This window comes from Anser brachyrhynchus, assembly GCF_964034855.1.
Source record: "Anser brachyrhynchus genome assembly, chromosome: 1".
NCBI lineage: Eukaryota > Metazoa > Chordata > Aves > Anseriformes > Anatidae > Anser > Anser brachyrhynchus.
In genome coordinates, this window is record NC_137694.1 from 54,728,962 (window position 1) to 54,752,320 (window position 23,359).

Consider the following 23,359-nt stretch of genomic DNA (forward strand, 5'->3'; position numbering starts at 1 on the left):
TACGGATTAAAGGTGGATAATAAAATTAGCCATAATCAACACAGGTTTAAGGAAAAATAGACATCATCAAACTAATGTGCTATAATTTCTTATGAGATTACAAGTCTGGTTCACACAAGTAATTATGTTGATATGACTGGAATGATATGAAATCATCATGACATACATTATCTGGAGAAAAACTGGCTAAGTAATAAGCCTCACATGCAACAGTAAATAGGGACTTATTTGGGAGCAGATGTACTTCTGTAATGTACAATTCTTGCCACTCTGTTCTTTATTTATTTATTACAACCTGGCAGAAAATTCAAAAAACAAACAAACAAACAAAAAAACACTAATGGATTTTGCAGTTGAAGCATATTTTTGAGAGAACAGAAAAGAAATAAAGAGGATAAGCCAGCAATACAGAACAGTATGAACTGCTTTGGAAATGCAAATAATATATATGCCAGCATGAACAAATGTAACACCACATATCTGGGAACAAAGTTTGCTGTCCCTACTAATAGGAAGGGATTTTCTTTCTTCAGAAGACATGATTGTGAGGTGGAAAAAAAAAAATAAATAATAAATAAATAAATAAAATATATAAATAGATAACAACTTGGAGCCACTGGAGAAAGTAGCTGAATACATTAATAGGGAGGTGTTGTGACTAGGTGGGTTACTGCGATCCTTAGCTGTAGGAATAGGAAAATTTGGGTCTGAAAAATGAGACCGTATTACCAATGCATAAGGCACTGAAGTGACGACTTGCTCTGAGTGTCTTGCTCTGCTGTCCACCACAGCTTTTTTTTAAAAGCTGTTAAACAAACCTGCAATTGTGTCTTAAAATGACAAAGTACACAAGTCACACCATTCTCATCAAAGGCAAGGTTAGGATGGGATTTGATCAGTTTATGAGATCTATGTTGCAGTGTGATGATGGAGAGAGGCAAAGAAAGGATATTCTGTGAAAGATATACCAGCCTCTCCCCAGCTATTGAACTAGTTAAGGAAAGATTTTGGATATATTCTGTGCACAAACCTGTAATCTTAAGCATCCCCCTGGTCATGCAATAAAGCCCTATATCCCCTTAAACTACCATCCATACAAGTATATTCCATAGTAGAACAATTAGGGGGATGCTGCAGAACAGGGCAGACAGACATAATTCCCACCACAGATCTCTAATTATAGCAACTGGCTCAAGAGAGGCATAACAAACACCCCCTGGTGGAATTAATGCCCCAAGGGCCGGGCAGGTTGCATGAATTCACTCCTCACACAAGGAGGCTCACAACAGAGTCATGTAAAGGGACACCTCTCTCCGAGAGGGACATCTCCAACCACATTTGAACACAACTCTTATTCACAGAGTAGAGCAGGCAGTAGAAATTGCTCACTCTTTGTTGCTAGAGAAATGCCTAACTTTAAAAGGTGATGAGCATTATCCCAGAAATAAGTGACTTCTCCTAAATTCATGTAGAGAGTCTGGCCTAAGTTTTCAGCGTGACTGATTATCTCAGTTTTCAAAAAATAGCAGGATCTCAACTTTAGGAAGCTGCCCTTTGAGTTGCTGCAGATCAAGCTCTCCAAAAGCACCCATTGCTGTGGGAAACAAATGATGACAGACAAGACATGAACACAAAAGCATGGGAAGAGGGACTCCCACTGGGACAGCTGGTGACAAACAGCCTGCATGAAACGTCTGGGAACCTGCAACCTCCCATCACCAGCAAGCAGTTGGGAGCAGGAGTATTGGAAAGCCAAAATTGCAGCCCCTGTTGCTTGGGCACACAAGGGCATGGCCATTCAACCCAAATTCCCTCTCTCCATTTTAGGAACTCTGAAGGTAACAATGAAGAACATTGACTTAGGACTGTTGTTTTATGGGTTTTGTTGTTTGTGGGTTTTTTTAATCCTTTCTGAAAAAACGTGTTGAAGGTGGTTGGGGGAGGGAGTGTGCGAGAGGGGAGAAAGTTCTGGTGATGTCAGCTCCTATCGCCATGGAAACTGAGCATTTTTAGTGACAATGGAGTCTTCCTCCTTGAGCTGCTGGGTTGCGTGGGGAGCAGGGGCAAGCAGGGCAGGGGCACACAAGGGAATTCAGCTAACTAAAACTATAGCTTCTGGCTTTCCAAGGAAGTGAGGAGAAAACTACAAAAGAACGCCTGAATGCATGGCTTATGTAACCAAAGCACTGTCTGGGGCAATAGCAGCAAATAATCATTATGCTCTTTGATAAAACATGCTGTCATGCAGCTAGGCAGATGGAGGTATCTCAGCCGCCCAGGAGCACCCGACAGAACAGTCCCTTGCTTGCACTTGGCTTTTCCAGGCTGCAGTTCACTCTCTGAACCTTTGATGCCTTGCTTGGAGCACCGCTTATGTATGTATTTGCAAAGGGAGAAAGGAAGAAAAAAAAGGCTGGGAAATACAGTCCTTATTCTTGAATTTGAGAGATGCTCAAATGCCTTCTAGGCAGTGCATTACTTTTCAACATCATGGATGTTTTCTTAAGGGTCAAATTTATGACTTCCCTTGCAGTCCTTGAGAGCCCAGGACAATGAAAAAGAGAAGGCCTTTAGATTAAACTGATTGGCTTATTTTCAGGATTTAACTCACTGGCATGGAGAAAATATGCAAGACCTGATGCAGGCTGCCTTCCCTTAGTCAGAAGGCTAGGGCAGCATTTGGACCGGGAGCAAGGTGAAGCCATGATCCAGGTGTGGGACCAGTCAGGATAAAGCCTGGGGCTTAAGTCTGAGTTTAAATAAAAGCCTACAGTCTGTATGTAAGGGCATGTTTGAGCCTCTACTTGGATTTGATTTAAACAGTGCAGACAATTTTAATGAATTTCAAAGAATAATGAATTAATAACTACAAGCTTTTATAACTCAAAATACATTATATAGTCATTAGTTCTATATAACTAAATGGGAAAATCTTTCTTTAGCAGAAGAAGTCTTTTGAGATCAGATATTCTAATGAGATTACTATCATTTCAGCCTGACACCTCATGAGGACAATTGTATAGAAATCAGGAAACAAATTTCTTTCGGTTTTGGACCTGAAATGAAAAGTCCTCCACACTGATTATTTTATATCTAAGGAGTTGACTCTGAGTCTCTTCGGCATTGAAAGGAGTTCAGATATGAGCTTCACTTCTAGTACCACTATCAGATGCGCAAATGACTCTCTATTCTCAGATTTCTCCAGCAATGATGGCAGATGAAAGGTATAAATGGGGTTTACTTGCTTCTGATCCAGGTAGCAGGGATTTCACAGAACCAAGGAAAGGCTGAGGTGGGAAGGGACCTGGAGGCCCCCTGCTCCAAGCCCAGCTCCAGCAGGGCCTCCCAGAGCAGCATGCCTAGAACCACATCCAGGCAGCTTTTGGAGATCTCCAAGCAGGGAGAGTCTACAGCCTCTCTGGGCACCCTGTGCCAGTGCTCCATCACCTGTATATCAAAGAATGCTTCCTGATGTTTAGATGGAACCTCCTGTGGTGCAGTTTGTACAACATTCATTTTCATCTGTTTTCTGCATGAAACAAGCATTTGAGCTCACTCTCTTTCACTTAGCATTGCCCCATTGATTTCTTCATCTCTCCAGACAGTAATTCTCACACACCATGCTTGCAGGGGTACTAGGCAGAGCAAGACCCCCATTCCCAAACCTTTTGCAACCCAGCAATATGCTGCCTATCCTGCTCCCGCCTGGAGCAGAGCCTTCCTCCCATCCTGTGTACGTAGCACATCACCCCAAAGAGGAACACCGTGGGCTCTGAGGTCCCCCTTTCAAACACACTTATACTTCCCTTTCCTCCTCAATATCTCATTTTCCCTGCACCCGGTCACCAGCACCTTTTGCCACCAGAAGCTCAGGCTAGAACATTCAATGGTCTGTTTTTCCTCACCAGCACGTGTCAGATGCTTTAACTTTTCCTTTCCTGATGAACTCACAGTCCTCATAATGTGAGCCCATTTTAAATCACATGCTCATCACAGCAGACTCAGACACAAGAAAGGTCTTCCCATCTCATGCACGTTGCTTTAATTCACAAAAAGCTACAGCTTTCACCTGTCTGTCCTCCTTTCATGTACAAGCCGGCTGAGGATCAACCTTCAAACTTTTACAACTGAACTGAGTTTGAAAATCTCAGCTCCCCCCAGAAGCAAACAATTATACACCACTCCAGAGGGAACAGCTTTCAAGTCTTTCTGTAGAACAACTGTGTCAAAAGCAAATGTAAAGACAGCGCTGTTCTGCACCTGAGGGAAAAGCTCTGCAAAGAGAGCTTGAACTCACTGCTGGCTCTGTCAGTAATACACGCACTTCCAGGTGACAGTGAATGCTGGTAATACCTTGCTGGGAGGGAGAGGAAAGTGGGGGGTTTCTCTCTGAAAAGATTTCCATTCTTTTGCCGTAAGAACAGCAATATTACATAGTTTTTTCTGACTTTTTATTTTTTATCATAGCACAAAGCAATCTGATTGAAAACAGTCAAATCCCAAAAAGCACATGACCACTGGTATCGAGAAGGACATTTTGCCGTGATACAACAGGCATGTCCTGGTAGGTTTCCACTTCATACGTGCAGAGGGGAAATCAGAACTTCTTCATAGTTACTTTCTTATAAAAAACACTCAAATGTCAACTTATCCCAATAGTATTGTGGGTTAGGCCAATGCAAAACAAAGACAAAAGGCCCAGAGTTAATAAATAAATAAATAATAAAAAAAAAATCCTACCTTTGAAATGCTGTTGCTGGAAACAGAGAAGGCATCTTGGTTCTGTTAAAGGTTGTACCTCCTCCACTCAGACATTAACAAAAACATTTCTGGGCTTGCTCTTCAGCTAGTACAACTTAACACTGTCTACTGAAGTTGTGAGATAGACAGCTGCATGTCAGCTGGAGAGTTAAGCTACCTTGTCTACTGTTTATTCCATAGACTAACCCCAGCACATCAGATTCAATTTTGCAAATTTCCTGAAGTAGCACCACAGTGGAAACTTTCCCATCAGTTATACCATGGCAAATCAAGAGTAGCATCATTGGCTTTGCAAGGATTTACTTTTACCTTCCATCACGATATGAGGGGCTTAACCCTGCTCGATACGCTTAGGGAAAAACATTCATAGTTGCCAACAACCTTCATATGCTCTTCACGTGGGGAGTGTTTTTCAGTTCCATAAAAGACTCCAACAAACACAGAACAAATAAGCACAGAAACTGCCAACCTACCCAGCCATAACAATGAAGAAGTCCAGGCGGTTCCAGGTATCCCCAAGGTAACACTTCTTGCCAAAGATCCCCAGGGCCACCATCTTTAAAACCATTTCCATTGCAAAGAAGATGAAGATGAAATCATCAAATACCTGCCAGAAAACCAAGAGCAAGTTTGACAAGCATTCTCAGCTTTAAAATACAGAAAGCGAAATAAATGTCAATTTCAGTGCTTCTGAAAATGAGTTAGGAGCAGGGCTGGACAAGCTTTTTCCACTCAGCGCTGGTACCACAGCTACCTGCTTCTAAAGCAAGCAAGAAGGGGCTCTATCTTTTCTCCATGGATGAAATAATTGATGTAGACTTAGGGCCTCCTTACATGGACTTGAAAGGAGGTGTTCACTCAGAACCAGCAGGTCCAAGACCAGCCAGGGACACACAGACTTTCCTGGCCACCTAGGAGGTACCAATGGCCCATCTTAGTGTGCCTGTTCTTTGTTCTCCTCGTGGGCACCTTGAGTGCCACATTACCTGTGGGCTCGGTAGTACTCTTGCTCCTCAACAGAGTAGCAAATGCATTGGGGGTTGCTATTCCCTCCTGTCTGGGTGCCATAACCACAGTTATTTCTCCCTGAGCTATGTATCTTGTAGCTGCCCGTGTCGGGAAAAAATGTCGTATGCACAGGATCAGGAAGGTTAGCAACTATTCCGTATTGCCTGGTCACATATAGACTTCATTAATTATCTTTCTCTAACCCCATTTACCTCCTCCTCAAAGCAAGTTCTTGCCATTTTACTAATTTGCTGGCTGGGGTGTTCTCACCAACCTTTTTGATAAGGTGTTGACTGCACACTGAAGGAAAACATGTGTGAAATGTTATGACTTGTACTGATGCACCATCGTGATAGGAAGGAAGTCTGCTTACCTGCAAGATTTTACACCTGTCAGACAGGCAGTCCATATCCTCACATGGCTGGTACATCCCCAAGGTAACGCAGTTTAGCAAAATCACCATCATGCTGACACATTCAAACCAGGTGGAAAAGAGTCAAGGAAAACTTCTGCAAAAGTATCACAGCTGAGGTAAGTTTGATCTAGACTTGGGATGTCAAAATAGGAGGATGAAGGGCAATAACTGCTGGGAAGCTGATATATTACATTCTTATGTTTTTCTCCCTCAGTTCCTCGCTTCTCCACTGTTTGGTTAAGCCAAAACTCTTCTGAAAAAGTGAACGTACAGGCAGCTCAGAGCCCTAAGGTACTTAGACAAGTCAAATTGTTGCCATAGTTAAACACACACTGACTCCTCTCTTGTTGACTTACAAATCTTACAAATACAGTGGGAAGAGACTTTCTGTGGTGCCACAAAACTCAGAGGCAGCAGAGATCTCTGAGATCTGGTGAAAGGCTATATTGAATGCAATGAAACGGACAGCTGGGTCTCTGCATGAGCCCAACGATTACAGCCCTTCTGGGAAGGGGGTACAGCATAAGGCTAGAAGTCTCCCTCTTCACTTCTGAGAAGCGAGGAGTGAAGATAAAGAGTTGCCATATTGGAACTGGTCAATGGTCCATCTAATCTGTTATTCTGCTTCCAGCAGTGACCCATGCAGGATAAAACTTCACCATGTGCCTAATTAAGTTATTCAGTAACCATGGGGGGAAATTGCATTTCTGACCCCAGCTGGTGATCTGTTTGTGCCCTAAAGCATGAGGATTGATAGCCCTTATAATTGTTTTCTCAGCTATAGTGGTGTCCCTGCAGATGCTTTGCTTATTCATTTGAATCCTTTGTTGAGAATCTTTCTAAAATATCTGCTTCAATAATAGTTGGCAGCTGTAAGCTACATTGGCTAATTATACTTTACATTAAAAAGTGTTTCCTCCTATTATACTTAATTTGTTGCCTTTTAATTTCATCAAGTGCCACTTCACTTATATGTTACAACAGAGGGTAAAAATGGTGTAGTTGAGCAACCTTTTCTGAGCCCTTCACAGCCTCTATCTGCCTCGTTTTCACCATCCCACTCTTTCAAATGAAGGAGGCTTAGGACCCAATTCTCACTTATCCAAGGACTCATTTACAGTGTTTTAACTCTAAAATTGGGCACACATTTCTGTGATTTCTTTCCAGTATTGGCATTGCAAAGCAGCGATGTAGATCTAATGAGAATGGACCTCCAACCTCTGGCAGAAACATCACTTGTGTAATTTAACACGCCTCACAAGCATCCCTGCTCAGTTTCCATTTTCAAAGTTTTGTTTCATTTTTTTTCTTAATTTAAACTAACAGAGCTGAGAAATTGTCTATTAAAAATACAACTCACTAAGCACACCCGTTTTCACTCCTCACAGAACCAAATCCAAAACTGTGGCCTGTATCTCTGCTCACTTCTGAAAGACACTCAAAATCCATGGTTTGTTCTGAGCAAATTTTCCTTGCTCGTTCTCTGACAGTGATTCATGACTAACCCGCATAATCTGATCTAGAAGATTATTAATTCTTTCTCTTCTCCCCCACCTGGTTTTCAGTGAGCTACCTTCAGTTGCAAAATCAGACAAGAACAGGGAACCAGCTCTACTGTGCCAATCATGCTACGAGGTGATTTTAAGAACGTGTTATCACTCTCCCTCACAAAGTTAATCCCAAGCAGTCTATGAAGTAAGTACATAGAGCCTACCCTCACAATGGGCTTCAGAAACAGAGGCCTTTTTGGAGAGAAACATGCCAAAAGGGACTGAGTAAAATGTTTATCCCCTGAGGTCTATACAACACAATTTCAATTTCCCACCTTTCTGTCTCCTGTGTATTTGTATAATGACCCAATTCAAAGTCCAGGAAAGCACTTGGAGAGGTTTCCATTACCTCTCCCAGGCCTTTCAGGTATGACTACAGTTCTCTTCTGGACTTTCCAACAACTGCTTTGTGCCATCTCTCACAATCACAGAGCCACAGAAGGGCTGATGCTGGAAGGGACTTCCTATGGTGATCTTTTCCAACCCCCCTACTTAAAGGAGGGTTGATTACAGCAGATTGCTCAGAGTCATGTCCAGTTGGGTTTCAATATCTCTAGAGATGGAGACACTAGAGCCTCTCTGGGCAGCCTGCCTCAGCCTTTGACTACTTATGCAGTGTTTGCTTACATGGGATTTCCCATGCTTCAGTCTATGCCCATCGCCTTTTGTCCTGTCACTGGGCACCACTGAGCACAATCCAGCTGTCATCTTTAATCCCCCAGGCATGTGTTATCCCCATCAGCACTCAGAGTAGTCCTGGCTGAAATAAATACATAGAAAACAAAGAGCAGAAATCACTTTAAAAGCTAGAAGGTTGTTTTTTTTTAGGAAACGACCAGACAACATGTCATGAGAGACCTGACAGCAGGGAGTACTCTCCAACCACCACCAGCCTCAGGGAGTTCAGGGCTTGAAGTCAGGGGTTTATTTTGCAAGTATCTATGTTTTTGCGTGTGTGCTTTGGCAGCGGCATCATGTGGGTGGCCAGGATGCTCCTGTGGTAACTTTTCTCCTCTCGCTCCCCCTGCAGCAGCCCCCAGGGCCACACAGACCCTGGAGAGGCACCTGCAGACAGCTGGCAAGACCCTGAAACTCAAGGCCCAGACAACCACAGCAAGCACACCCCAAAACCCAGAAATTTGGGCCAGGTGCAGGAGGCCTTGAATCTTCTTTCTCAAAAATGTGAGGCTGGCTGCACTCAGTTTCTCCTCCCCCGTCTTTCAGATAACAGCTCTCTGAAAGTTTGCCAGCCTCGTCCAGGCTTCCTGAGGACGCTGCTGAATCGCTGGCGGCTCCTGGGCGATTAAAGCGATATTAGGAAAAGCTTTCCTCCTGCCACCACATGGTTTCCCTTTCAGAGCAGGCGGGGGCCCCCGAAAAGGCAGATCCCACCTGCGGCGGAGAGGAAGAAAGCACAAGGAGAAAAGCAGAGCATCTCCTGCCCCGAGTCAGGAGGGGTTGCTGCCCGCTTGGGTCAGCGGAGGGGGTAATTAGAGGTACCTGCGGCCTTCCATGTGTCACCACTAGCTGTCAAACACCATCACGGCCTCCCGTCACCACGGCAACAGCCTGCAGCCAGGTTCATCATCTTCCTTTCGGTGATGAGGCCTCCCCCTCCCCGCAGCCTTCCCCCGCCCCGCTTTTCCCTGTGCCTGAGCCTGTAATTAATTTCAGCTGCTGACAAAGCCCGTCTTCGCAATCTGCATCATTCGGTCAGAAGTTTCATTCCTAATTAACTTCTTCCGAAGCTGAAGGCGTCTAATTACACAGCCTGAGTGCGGCCCGTCCAGGTGGTGGCCAGAGGCAGCCGCCACGTATCCATTGACCCTCCACCATGTTCTCCAGCGGGGATGGGTAGAGACTGAAGGGGGACGTCCATCACCAGCACACACCAGGGGAGAACCACCCTAAACCATCTGAGACGGAGCCTTAGCTGAAAGCCACAAGTTGCAGGACAATTAAGGAGACCTACAGGTGTTTCTGGGACCTGGACACGTTGCCGTAGTGCTTGATAACATGACTATGCGTAATGCAAGATGATGCTAGAAACAGGTGATGAGGTGCAGGCAAAGCCCTCAGGCTCGATTACTAAGTGACAAACAGCAGAAGCGAGGTATCTCTGCATCAGGGCTGTAATTAGCTTGTGCATGGGAAAACTGGGCGCTACTTAATGTTCTTGGGATCAGCCTCAATCTCTGCTTCTTCTCGCTGACAAAAATACAAGAACAAAGCAAAACAAAGCAATACTCTGGGCTCCTCTCTCCTTTCCCTCTTTCATCTTCACCTGGAGATTAAGAGTACACCAAACCCAGCTGCTGGTGCTCCTAACAGCACAGAAAATACATAAGCTTTACATGTGTGACTTTCCTCAGTCTGCCTTGCTGCTATCTCTGATTATACCCATTCCTAGAGTTGCTTTGACTATAATCTCTGATTATACCCGTTCCTAGAGATGCCTTGAACATCTTGGGCCCATTGAACCTGCAGTAAAAATGCCTTGGCTACAAAGGGCTTACAACAGGAGGAAGAAATTAGCTCTACATTGTGAATGGTTATGATAACCCCTGCTCCTGCCCCAAAACAGAGAGCAGGGCCTGCTGCAGCAGCGAAATTCAATGACTGAAGTAGCAGCAGCAGGTATCACCAGCAAAAAAACATAGATGGAAAGATGGAGCCCCACACGATGCTTCCCAGCCAAACGCTGGACAACCATGCACACAACTTCTTGTGGCCTCCCAGCTCTGAGCTGTCACCAGCATATCCCATGGTCGCCCTGAGATGAGACATCACATTTCCATTATCATTCCTCCTTCCTCTGCCTCCTCTTTAGGATCCTTCCCACCTCCCTCTTTTCTAACCATGCTTTCCACCAGGTAGGCAGCTGCACCCTGTCATTCCCTTTTGCGATGATCGCACTTACTTTCTCTCCTTTTGAAACAAACTCTGTAAGGACAGCACTGTGTTTCTTCCCTGTTTTCCTCTACTGCTTTGTGACCCTCCTGCAAGAAGCCAGTAGGATGCTGTAACTGCTGCATGACAGTTAATATTTCATTTATAATGGAAGGAATGATTTGTGTTGCGAAGGTCAGAGAGACAAGTAGCTCTGGGGAAAGTAGTCCTCATTTTCGCTCCTTCGGTGCTATTGGCTTTTGCAGATACCCTCATAGGTGGGTCTCATTTTTTTCTCCCTCCCACTTTTTTCTTATCACCACTTCCTTTTTTTTTTTTTTCCTTATTTTATGCTGATGTTTTGGAATTTTGTGGTCTTTTCTCTACAAAACAAGCCAGCAGAAGCAACAGGGTTCTTTCACTTCAGCCTCAATCTGCTAACCTAACCCAGTAGAAGGAGTTGAGTGAACATCAGATGTTACATTCAAAGGAAAATACATCTCAAAATGTGTTTGTGTTCAACTAGATCAAAACAATCAAAACACTTCTCAGAACAAAAAGCTTTAAAAAATCTATTTTGGAAAGGCTGAAACATTTCTTCTGCCCTTTTTTTTTTTTTTTTTTTTAGCACAGAGAAATGTTTCAACATTACAGAAAAAAAGGTTGTGGGTTTTTGACCTGACTTAGAACTCTCGCTTTTTGAGTTCTGAGTCAATCAGAAATTAAATGCCAATACCAAATGTTGCAATGCTGAGATTTCATGGCAGCCAAGCCACTAAAGACAAGTTATAAAGGCTTTTCTGCAAACCCTCAAGGTTGACATGCTCTAGGTCTTCAGATATCAATGTAATCTCTTGTATGTATACACACTTGTATATATCACATCATCATATATACATTCTTCTCGTGAAAGAGGAGCATCTGACATATGCATCATAGAGGTCTTCAAATCTTTTGCAATATTGTTGCCAAGGAAAGGACTGCAGTACTGCCAAACGCAGCAGGATTGTAATGTTGATTTGAGAGGCACTAGGGAAGACTTACACAACCTGTGATGGTGTTCCTGGGAGGCAGGGCAATGGAGCACAGAAGAGGGAGGAGATGGAGAGATTTTAAATACCTGGCAAATACTTCCATGTTTCTGCTCCTTGGAAGGGAGTTTCCACCAAAGACAGATTTATCAGAAGAGGAAAAAGCTCGGTCACATCCACAGTAAGTTAGATAAACACCTGCAAAAGGAAGTACCATGGGTGAACCTCTCTGATCAGTCTGACTTCCGAGGATCGCTCAGAAAAGGGGTCCCTGTAGCAGGCTGCACAGGCTTCTGGCTGCACAGCTCAAATTCAGAGCTAGCTTAAAGACTAATGAGAACTAAGCTGGTTGTATCTCATTCACCATATTATATCCACTGTGAATACACTGCAGATGGCTTTTTTTTCCCCCATTACAGAAACAAAATGGAGCAAATTTCTCATTTCTTAAAACTCCTTCCGTAATGATTTATTCAGACCTGCTAATTGTGTCCATTAAACTCTCAAGTCTAGCAAAACCAAAACTAATAGAAAGAAATTTAACCTCTGACAGGAAAAATGTACAATTGAGATTAAGAGGCTAAGATGGAATCCGAAGAGCAAATAGACAGAGGTATTAACACAATGAGACAAATCTTCAGATATTCTAGGAATAGGAAGGCAAAGGGTGAGCTCTGACCTAGCATAAGGCCACCACAGAGGACCACTAACTAAATAGGAGACTGCAGAGAGAAAGCGAGACTTGTTTACAATGCTCCACCACAGCAAACACAGGAGAACCCATTGTTCCTAGACCTAGAGTGAGTTGCACCAAGAAATCTGGCTAGCTGTCACAACAACCTGATGGATATAAGTTGGTCTTCTAAATCAACCTGTTGTTTTCTTCAGAAGAGGTGTACAGATGAGATTATTCATTATTATAATTATTGAAATACCTCACAATTACCGTGCTTCTTCATCAATGTTGCTACAGCCCTACTATTAATGATTACATCCTGCCTGTAGCAGCTGGACCCTAGAGCTTCTCTACTGATAACGACCCACCTCCGAATTGCATCTAGCTCTTAGGGTCCAAAAGAGCATCTGTTTAACGGTGTGTAACATTCCTACAAAGCTGTTTACTACAGGAAGCTACAATAGGAAGCATGAAAAAAAAGTAGCATCTGGGGAAAAAATAAAAACAAAACAAAAAAACAACACCCGAGGTCAGAAGAAAGTAATTACCCAAATTTAAACTTGAGCAGGGTATTAGAGGTAATGACTGTTCCTGGATAAAGAGCTTTTTAATATCCTTAGATGGCTGGGACTGCAGTTGCAGGTCTTTTTGCCAGCAAAGCAATACTCCACCATGCTGTGGGATCAGTTCAGGACTGACTCGAGAAATCGCACCTCCTGCTGACCCCCAAATGGTGCCTCCTGCAGCATTCTGGCTCTGCCTTGGAGATCTCTATCCAAAATCTGACCTGGCTTCACATTAGGAGCATCAACAAGGTCACAGCATGAGGTAATATGACTGCAGCTTGGAACGTTATTATAGTAAAAGACAGTTGAAAGAATTTTGCTCCAAAAGCTCCTAACAGAAGGTTCAGCAGCTTCTTCCTGCTGCAGCTGGATCTGCAGGGGTGTCACAGCAGGGAAGGACCACCAGAGGAAGCCCCCTTAAACACAAACTGGGATCCAAACCTTGAAGCTCTTACTGCTTATTAAGATTTCACTCTGTGGAGTCAATTCACCACTGCTATCAGTGGCAAAGTAGGCACCTTAGAAGAGTTAGTCTTTATTTTTGCACTCGGATGGAGAGGACCTCAATTTGTGATAAGGGCAGGCCAAGGCAGGGAGGCTTTAGTAGTCCAAGAATTATTTGAATTAACAATGTGCTCCAGAGTTACAAAATCTGAATTTGAACTGGGTATCTGAATGCTCTGAAACACGAGCCCTCATCATGCATGACCCTGGGAAGTGAGGAAACAAGACGGAGAGACTGGTGGAGTCACTGTTATCAAACCAGAGCCAGACACATGGCATGTTGTTTTGTTTTGGTTTTTTTTTTGTCAGCATTTTATCTGATTTAATCTGGATGTATTCGAGCTTATTTGGCAGAAAGTTCCTTCCAAAGTGTAAAAACATGAAGTGCTTTGCAAACAAACCCAAACTCCTCCTCCTTCATTTCTGTGCTTTGTTGGCCTGCCTCCCAGAAACGCCACCCCAAGTCATGTAAGTCTTCCCCAGCACCTTTCAAACCAGTGTAAGAGTCCTGATGTGTCTGGCAGTACTGCAGTCCCTCCTTTGGCCTCTGTATAGCAACGGGTCTGAATGGGGTCTTTACCTTTGGTGGGACCACTAGACATATCCACCAGATAAACATAACACTATGACAGCAGTGTCTATGTGAGTATAATTCAAGACAGGGAGAAGGAAAGAACTAGTGATGATGGACTCAGGAGGGCAGAGAGAGCAAAATAAATTAATAAAAAATTAAATTTAAAAAACTGAATAAATTCTCTTTCTCTCCCTACTGCTCCCAGTGTCTTCTGTTTTATTTTGTTGTGTGGTTTTTTTTTTCTTTTTCCTTTTTCCCCTGTCACTGTCTTCTCTTTTGCTTTCCAGAGCTCTCCTTCCCCCACACTAATGGAAACTTAAATGTTTGGAGTGAAAATAAATTAATGAAGGAATAAATGTTTCTTCAGGAACCAGGAGCAGAGTGCCAGGTTCTGGAAGACATGCACGCTCTTAAGGATACACCAGCACTTTTTGTGGGACCTTTTACAGCACACCAACCTCTGCCTCTTGCTGATTTTGTTGAGACCACATTGTGCCCCTCAAGCCCACCAGATGAGCAGCCTAGTATCTCATGAAAGCAAAATGGTAAAATGAGAATGCAAGTTAAGGGTGGAAGGAGTTGGCTGCACAGTGTTGAGCAGAGTCTAAAGCAAAGGGTCGCGTGGTCAGTTCCTTCCATTTCTCACACATCTTTCACATTCCCAGTAAAGGGAGGCCTCAGCTTCCTTCCTGGTGTTTTACTGGTGGGGCGTTTTTCCTCTTACTATGGGTTTTAGGCTCAGGGGGCCTTGGGAAATGGTCTGTGGTGCACAAGGTAGGTAGTTCAACAAACCTCCTGAAATGGAAGCTCACAGACAGGAATGGGTCCTGGGTGTAGCTTTTGCGCAGTTGTGGATTTCCCCCATGCCATTACTTTACAGTGATTCCAAAGGGATGATAGAAATACCTGTCTTTGAGTACAAAGCGGTTTCCCTGGAGAGGAAAACAAGAATAAGGAACCTCACAAACACTGAAGGTGTGGAGATAGGACAAACCCAAGCACTTGCTCTTTTTCTGTTCTTGCTCCTTGTTTTTGCACTGGTCTCTGTTCATCACTCTGCTATCTTTCTAGTCCATCCTTCTTTTCAGATGTTGCAGATTTATTTTCCCACTCTGTGCAACCTCCCACCCGTGTCTGGCAAAGGTTGCATGGGTCCAAGCTGAACTCACAGGCACACACAATAAGCACCATCTGAAAGGAGTTCAGAGCACTTTGGTAAAAGGCCCTCTCACTTTGCAGGAGTGTGGGGAAGACGATAAAAGCACAAAGGATGGTTTATAGACCTTTTCACAATTTAAAAGGGGGGGCTCTACTCTTTGCAGGTGCCAGGGCAGCATGTTGTACTCCAGCACATCACTTGAAGGACGCAGAAGTGAGCACCTTGTTCCTCCAGGCAGCCAGTTTCCAAGGCTATCTGATGTTAGAGGGTACTCTGACTCTGCTAGCAGTCCTGAATTAGAGAGGCAGCAAGATGGGATAAAGTCACTTTGCCTTTCTCCTTTCTCCCATCTAGGCAATGCTTTCAGTGCATACAGCATCACGAAATCATGTGCTTGGTGCTTAGCTTAGCAGGCTTTTCTGAGGAGTGCTTCAGTACAGAAAAGAAAGTCATGTGGTGACAGAAAGCTTTACAGCAAAGTAAATAAAGATTAATTCAGAAGTGTAGGGAGTGCTCGGTAAGGTCACTCGGAAGAAATTGCATACGGTCTAAGCAAAATGCAGAGCAGTAACAAAAAGAGCTGGGTATGAGCTCCAGTTTGTTTCAATGAGTTAATTTTTTGGCTGTAATTAACTAAAACTAATTATTGTCAAGGTTTCAGGATGCCATCCCCTCCACTTTGAATGTGTTTTTTTTTCCCCCCTCACTATTTTCCTTTTTATTTTTTTGAAGACTTGTATCTGGATGCATCCCAGGGCCCTTTGCCCTGGTTCCCAGAGGGTACGCTGGAAGAACTGGCACCGACAGCCTGCAGGACACGTGCCTGGAGGAAGGACTGATTGCAAACAAGTAAGCCAATCTGCCTCAGCAGATAACTGGAGGCTCGGAGCTCCAGCCGGCTCACAGCCACGCAGGCTCACAGCAGCTGCTGGCACCTCCTCGAGGAGGCAAACAGGCTGCGGATGGCCTCCCAGAAAGGAGGCTCCTCATGTGTACGTGTAACGGAGGTACTTGTGAGGTGGGGGAGATGCTTGTTACTTCAGCTTCTTGTTTCCTTCAAAACGCTACATAAACTTTTGCTAATTTCCATGACCACCTCTCTTAAGTTACTGAAATACTTTCCCTGTGTTACTGATGAGAAAGCAAGCAGGAAAGGAGCAGGTTTTTCCAAAGGAGCTTGAGATGAGGATTCTCTAATACATTAGCTTCCTAGAGCCTGATTTTCACGAGCATGTAATACTTGTCATTTCTAGCACGGCCAACAAGTACAGTGATGCTCCAAGCCAGTCTCCCACCGCCTCAAGTTGGATGGCCGAAGATCAGAGTCCCATGTTAGCAAAAACATTACCCAGAGATTGCACAGCAAGTCACTGCCCCGGATTGCGTTAAAATTCAGCAGTTCTTGACACCCAGTACATATTCACTAAACCCCTCAGCTTTCTGGCTAGCTGACAGATAGCACCATGCCAGGGAAAGGAGCCAATATGACTCATGCTTGATCACCGTGATGCCGACAGTATTGAGTGCTGTTTTAGAGGGGGTTAAATGCCGTGAATGCGCTAAGCATTATCAATATTAAAATATTATTAGTATTATTTATGAGCTATCTCCGCACGTCTTAGATGACAGGAGCTGAGATCAAATACAAATTATGCAAAATGTTACATAAACATGCGGTAAAACACGCTGCCTTCTCCAAAGAAGTTTTTAATCTAACCGAACAGGACAGGCGAGCGATGCATTACGATCTCAGCGTTGCACACAAGAAGCCACAGCACAGAGAAATGAGCAGATTTGCCCCGGGGCAGATAGGAGACGGGGGCACAGCTGGGAACCGAGCAAGAGTCTCCCAATTTATTCTCCAGTGTCTTTGACCTAAGATTGTTCTCCATCTCATCTATAACTGCATTTGATAAGGGTGGTACCCATGGGGAGAAGCACTGTCCCATAAATATTTCTTGCAAACAATGGGAAAAAAAATCTCCAAGTTCCACTTGCATTTAAATTACCGTGAAAGTATGTTTCCCTTCACCCTTTCAGAGAGGTCTCTGGCTGTTCAAGTGCATGGTGCACAGACAGGCTGGAGCCAGAAGACCTGTGCTCTCCACCTCCATCTTCTGTTGATACTCTCGTGGGAATCTCAGGACCAAATTCAGCCTATATTTATGATAATGTAACACCAAATTCCAACTAATTCTCATGCACCTAACTTTTTTTTTCCCCATCTGCCAAAGTATTAGCTACCTTCCAAGCATGCTCCAGGTCCCTGCAATAAAAATGTGCTATGTAAGCACTAATTATCAACACGTTTGACTGCAGAAGGAGCAGCTCCAAAAAAGGCGGTTCCTATGGCAGCACGATGCCAACAGGACCAGCTAGCTGGAATCTCCATCAGCAGCACAGTGTGTTTCGGCTACCTCTCTGATGTCTTTCTGCCTGTTGTATTCATCACTTCTCTTCAGATTTAGGACTAGTAGTACATTGCTATTACCGCATTCAGATTCCTGTGACCTATTTCCTTTCATATAGATTCAACTTCACACACTATTTATTCTCAAGTTTTTGACAGCCTCTGGAAATATATGCCTCCTCCTCTTATTTACAGCCTAACTTATTTTTCCTGTACAGTTCCCAGTCTGAAACTATGGATGTGCATTAATCTCATTTCATTTTGGACATACTAGTTACACCCTAGCTCTTTACCCCACGCTTTCCAGCCATGCCAAGTATATCCCTTTCTCTTTTCAGAGACCTTCCTATGAGCCTATTGTTGCTGGGTTTTTATTTTTAACCACCATCCCCGTTTTTGTGTGACCCTGCAGGAGCTGAGGCTTTATTGGATTACTTTTCACTGTCTTACAGCCATCCATCTTCTGGCATGTTAATTACTTAGCGCTGAAGGACCACTTGTGTTTCCTTTGTCCCATGCAGGTTTCACTGCCTCCTCTCCTAGTCAGTTACCCTCATATTCCTCCCTCCACCTCTGTACATGCACTGCATGTGCACTGCCCACTTAACCACCTCATTTCCAGCAATCTACTTTCCTTTCTCTTGTAATGATAGAGTGACTTCACTATAAAGATGGCACAAAAATGACTGTTTAGCTGGGACATGGCAAAATACTGCTAAACGAAGTAAAAAATTCAGCCCTCTGCTCCTGCCCCAGAAGACAGGGCTGAAGTGGGGTCACAGGCAGCCTTCAAAGGCCCATCACAGGCAAGACTGCCCCATAGCGTGGACATTTCACCTCTGAAATCCCCTAGATCAAAAGATTACCAACAAAAATCATACTGCTTGGACTTTAAAGGGAGACCTCAAATTGCTGATAACATGCCCAGCTCAGCAAGCCAAGACAGTGGAAGCCAAGTGGGTGCCAGTGACGTGTTATATGTGATAAATTCATTCTCCATACATTAGGACAGCTGCTTTATGCCCACTGCAGCCCTGCCAAGGGTCCATCAGGAGCAGTAGCTTTCTATGCTGTTCTCTGAGATAACACAGCAGCTACTACCAGACCCAGGATACCTGCAGCTCTCAGACCCATCACCTGCTGCAAATTTATTCTTCTACCCCTTACATGCACTGTATCCCTTTCCAAAAAGGTTTAGCAGCGACTAGAAAAGCTCAGGTCTTTTCTGCACAATCTTTTCATTCATCTGAGAGTAATTCTTCCTGTCTAGATGTGATCGAACATGAAGCTAGCTGTGTATTGGAAAATACAACCACAGAAGCTTTAGCTTTAAGCTTTCTTGCTAATAATCTACTCCTAGTTCTTTCCTGCAGAATCTTGTATCGTTTATACTAAAATGTAGCATGACCACAGGCTCCTTCACAGCTGTCTCTAACATACTTATGTGCCTCATGGGATTTGACACCCTTATATCCAGTTGGCAAATTATCTTACGGGTCTCGTGGTCATCACACATCCAGCTGTCTGCATGGCAGACGACAGAATTATCTCCTTTCCCCATAGCCCATTTTGCACAACACGTCCACTCAGCTCATGCAGCCAGCGTAAGAACTATCAAATCCAAACCAGGAGTTGTCTGTGCTCCTGCACAAGCTGAAATCTCTCAAACCCAGAATGCTACTTGGCTAGGAGAGCAGTTGCAAAGTGGTGGTACCAAGTGCATCCTCATCATCACTGCCAACAAGGTAATGCTGACCTTGATGGGAGCTCTGGAGAGGAAAATGAGCATGGGAGTCAGATGAAAAAGAGTCTCTTCCTCTGATTGCACATCTAATACTATGCTGACTACCTACATGTGTTTCTCCAAAGAGTGGTAGACCACAGCCCTTGGTCTGTCCTACCTCAGCTTACTCAGCGATGACAGGACTTGACAAGAGACATGAGAAAAATGCAGAAGGTAATGGTTTTCTTGGGGAGCCAGGAGGCAGAAAGAGGCCTGAGGGATGAGAAATTATTGCTGTGACCAGAGCCTCAAGCATCCACCCATTTTGCTGCCAGTATGTTCTTTGCTTCCCATGTCTGTTGCTATGGGATGCTGTACTGAGCAGGAAGGACACCTACTTTGGCCTAAGTCAGGTATGGGACCAAAACATTTTCTCTCTGTTGGCTGCAGTCACCACTTATCAGAGAGAAAGAAACGGCAGGGTCCTGCCATAGCACCTCTTGCTATGAGCAGAGAGGAGAAAACCCCTCTGGCACCACCCATTTTCTGGAAGAGAGGTCACTGTGCCCATCCATATGGCAGGGGTCTGATGGGGAGGCACTTGCCCCTCCACAATGTGCCGTGGGTTTGCTGTGTTTAAAAAGCTTTCACGTGATTTAGGAGAGTGAGCAGAAGAAAAAGAGAAACCAGAGCTTAGGTAAGGATATTAAAGACACAGCTGGAAGAGCCAGCCAGCGAGGACCTGCAGTAAATCTCTGAAAACGAGCACAAACGAGCTCCCATCACTAACCCAGAAAGAACAGCCTGTCCCTCCACCATCGGGAAGGATGACAAATTGCCAGCCAAGAGCCAGGTGGCCGAGGTCCCGTGTCCCCAAGGGGCAGGGGAGCCTGGCCAGGCAGGCGGAGGCTTTGTGCCAGCCCTGGTGTCAGCCACGCGCCCAAGCCCCCGCGCGCTGCGCCGGGCTGATAAGGCTTTCCTCCCCTCTCTCTTGCCCTGCACCCTTCCCACCCACCTGCCATCACGACTGGGGAAGAGGATCAAAATTACAAATCACAAAGGAGGAAAAGTCACACATTTTCACCAATATTTTGTGCCTGGTGACCCTTATTATAATTTTCTTTTTTTTTTTTGTCTAAGCCCAACTTCATTTCTCCAATGTAATTAGTTCTAGTGACCCTTCAAACGTACTTTTCAGCCTCACTGAGCCATAAATTTCCAAGTGACAGTCATCACGCAGAGCTGCACTGTCATGTACAAAGCTCTTTGCTTCTCCTCTCTCTCTCCCCCCGCGCTTTAAAGCTGTTTCCATGAAGCCTCCCCACACACCCGTGCCTGATCCCTTCCTCCCCCATCAGCAGTCACACATCTCACACTCCTCCTTTCAGCTTCCTGGATGCTGCCTTTCAGGGTTTTGTCTGAAGGTGCATAAAAAAGAAATGATAGACTTGTGTTGGCCCCGTTATAGACTGCTGCGTGACAGCTTTCCGAAGGATGTATGCCTATGTGTACGTAACATACACAAGGATATAGGCCACAGGCATGGGACTGATACTGGGCTGACGTGGGGGAGGTACATACTTTCAAAGATTTTGATGGTTTGTCTAGTGTTTTATTTCCTTACCCAGCATAACCAGGCTTTTTGAAGACATGTTTGATGCAAGTGTTTTTTGACAATGGTCAAACTCCTCTATTTTAAGCTAGTCATATCTATTTGGGCACTGTCCCTCTCAAGAAGGCTTTTTCTTCCGATGCCTGAGAATTCCCCTACTTTTTCTAATTATTTTTTTAAAAAGGGGGGAGGGCAATAAAGGAGCTCATTATTCCCTTTCTCTCCTTACACTGAAACCCTAAACTCTGCAGAAGGAACTGCTGTGAGTCTTTAACATCTTCCTCTATGCCTACCACCACCAAGGTCCAAAATAAACCCACTGAAGTCAGCAAACCCTCACAGGCTTCACAGACAAGGTCCTGGGTAAAGCAACTGCCTTTCAGCCTCCAGCACAGAGGCAGGGAATGTGCCCAAACACAGGGAAAGCCCTTCACAATTTGAGGTGTGGCTACATACCCATTTCCAGCTCCCCTTTCAGGGTCCCATTGTTGGCCACCACACCTCTAACCCTGATGGCAGTAATAGCTAGAGGTAATTCTGGGTATCTACACTTAGAAACACTTTGTTTCATGATATGTAAAGAAGGAGCAGCATGGATGAGTACGAAAATGTTTGTTTTGAGGGAAGGGGGTGGTGGGGAAGGCTGGATCTATCTTCCAAGCTCTGTGACCACTTTATGCCAGTTAACTGGATTCTTCTGTTTCTCAGTTCACATCAACGTCCCCACAGATACTTCCACCAGAAGACTGGTGAGACACGGAGCAGGAACCCATGAAACAATACATTCCTAGGGAACCCAGCCAGTTTGGTACCCAGTCACTGGAGAGAGCATTGCCCTCCCATGGAAAGGAGCCTCCCACCTTCTACCATTGCTCTTGGTTACCCTCTAGTTCTGAAATTGTTCAAAAACACTGAAGTAATAGAGCAGTTTAGCATTGGAGAAGACATGGTGGGTCATCTTTTAGAAAAGCTGATGGTTCTTTCCAGTCCCAGTAGAGCATGGCTGATGGCAAATTACACACCTGACCCTGGCAGGGTTGGAAAAACAGCTGCAGGAAAAAAAAAATCTGAATTCCCCAAACCCCTCTTCATGCAGATGATTTCTAATGTGCATCGGAGCATGTGGTGGTGTGATGGAAGCATTTTATTAACAGAGAACCTGTATTAACAGAGAACCTGTATAACTCAATTGCAAACTTTAATCCATCCCAAATCACATCAATAAATCTCATCTGTCTAATCCCTTTTCTACAGCCAAATAGCACAGGATGGTGGCTCAGCCTGAAGAAGTGTAAACCAGGACATTTCTAGTGCTTACCACGCAACGGCTTTCAAAAGAAGGGTCATATCTTTGTATCTGAGAAGCAATAGCCTGTAACCCTGTCAGCCATCAGAGCTCTCTAACACATTATGTATCTCGATGCACAGCCTGCAGACTGCTGCGGTGGAGGCACAGATCCTGCTCACCCCTTCCTGCTGGGGGAAAACCTCCAGGAGAAGGACAGAAAGGAGAGCAGGAGATGGCAACAGCCTCAGTCCTGCCAGTGTAGTCCCTTAACCAGTGCTATGTATGGGACAAGACCACACAGCCGCAGTCGAGAGAAGAGCTCAAAATTTATTACAGTCAATCTACTAGATTACTTGCACATACATAAATCACATTTTCTGCAATGCAGAGATAGCTTTGGACTTCCTTGACCTGGTTTTGAGACCGAACACACACTGATGTCTGCGCAAAAACCTGCCTTGTAGTAGGCTTGGGATAAAGATCTCACACCTAAGGGAGCTTGGCTCCTTAGGAATTGTTAAATGAGAGTAGAGAAACATCCAGCACATGCTACGTAGTAGGGAAGCCAGCTGGTAAGCCTGAAAGACCTTTCTCAACTCTAACATGGAACCGAGACACGGGGTGTTTATCAGTTGCTACAGACTGAAAGCTGGATGGATTTGGTGCTTGTGACAGCATGATGAAGAGCACGCTAAAATCCAGGGTAGGGCGTGCAAGTCCCAATTCATTCCCTCAGCTCTGCCACTTCTGATTTCAGATTAAAACTTAATCTCTTTCTAGCAGCACCTCCGGCTGGCCTACGAACAGGCTGGAGAAATGTTTAGTTGTGGATATAGTTTCAAGCCTAGGAAAATGCTTTCTATGCTGCCAGGCTCCTTGTGCTGGCATCCTGTGGGTAGGGTCTCTGTTCAAGCATTGCTGCTCTCTTTGCCATGAGGCTGCTGTTTCCAGTCTACACGATTGTATTATGAAGGGTCATTTATGAAGGCTTTCAGCTGTGTGTTTATTTGCAGATGATCAAATCTAGATTTTAAAAAAAAAAGCAGATCCCTATCATGTTTCTAGATGTGTGGAAAGGGAGGGATTGTTCGTTTTTCCACTGACCCTTTAAGACAAATGTTTTCCTGTCAGGATTAGGAAAACATGCCAAATCTGAGTAAAATTTAACTCGAATCTCCTTTCTGTTTTCTGTT

General features: G+C 44.5%; 1 protein-coding gene across 12 annotated transcripts in view; it reads right to left on the reverse strand.

Moving 5' to 3' along the window:
• Positions 1–23,359, reverse strand: part of CACNA1I (calcium voltage-gated channel subunit alpha1 I) — a 178,600-nt gene that overhangs the window by 81,987 nt on the left and 73,254 nt on the right. For 2 of the 12 annotated variants that reach the window (XM_080590042.1, XM_080590047.1), the window contains 2 exons: positions 6,143–6,254; positions 5,235–5,368 (listed from right to left, as the gene is read on the reverse strand). In XM_080590042.1, coding sequence (XP_080446168.1) covers positions 5,235–5,368; positions 6,143–6,254 — 246 coding nt within the window. Of the gene's footprint in view, positions 1–4,740; positions 4,872–5,234; positions 5,369–6,142; positions 6,296–6,375; positions 6,438–6,540; positions 8,314–8,361; positions 8,495–11,743; positions 11,853–23,359 lie in introns of those variants that run through there. The other 10 variants (XM_080590052.1, XM_080590048.1, XM_080590050.1 and 7 more) reach the window with 9 other exon arrangements.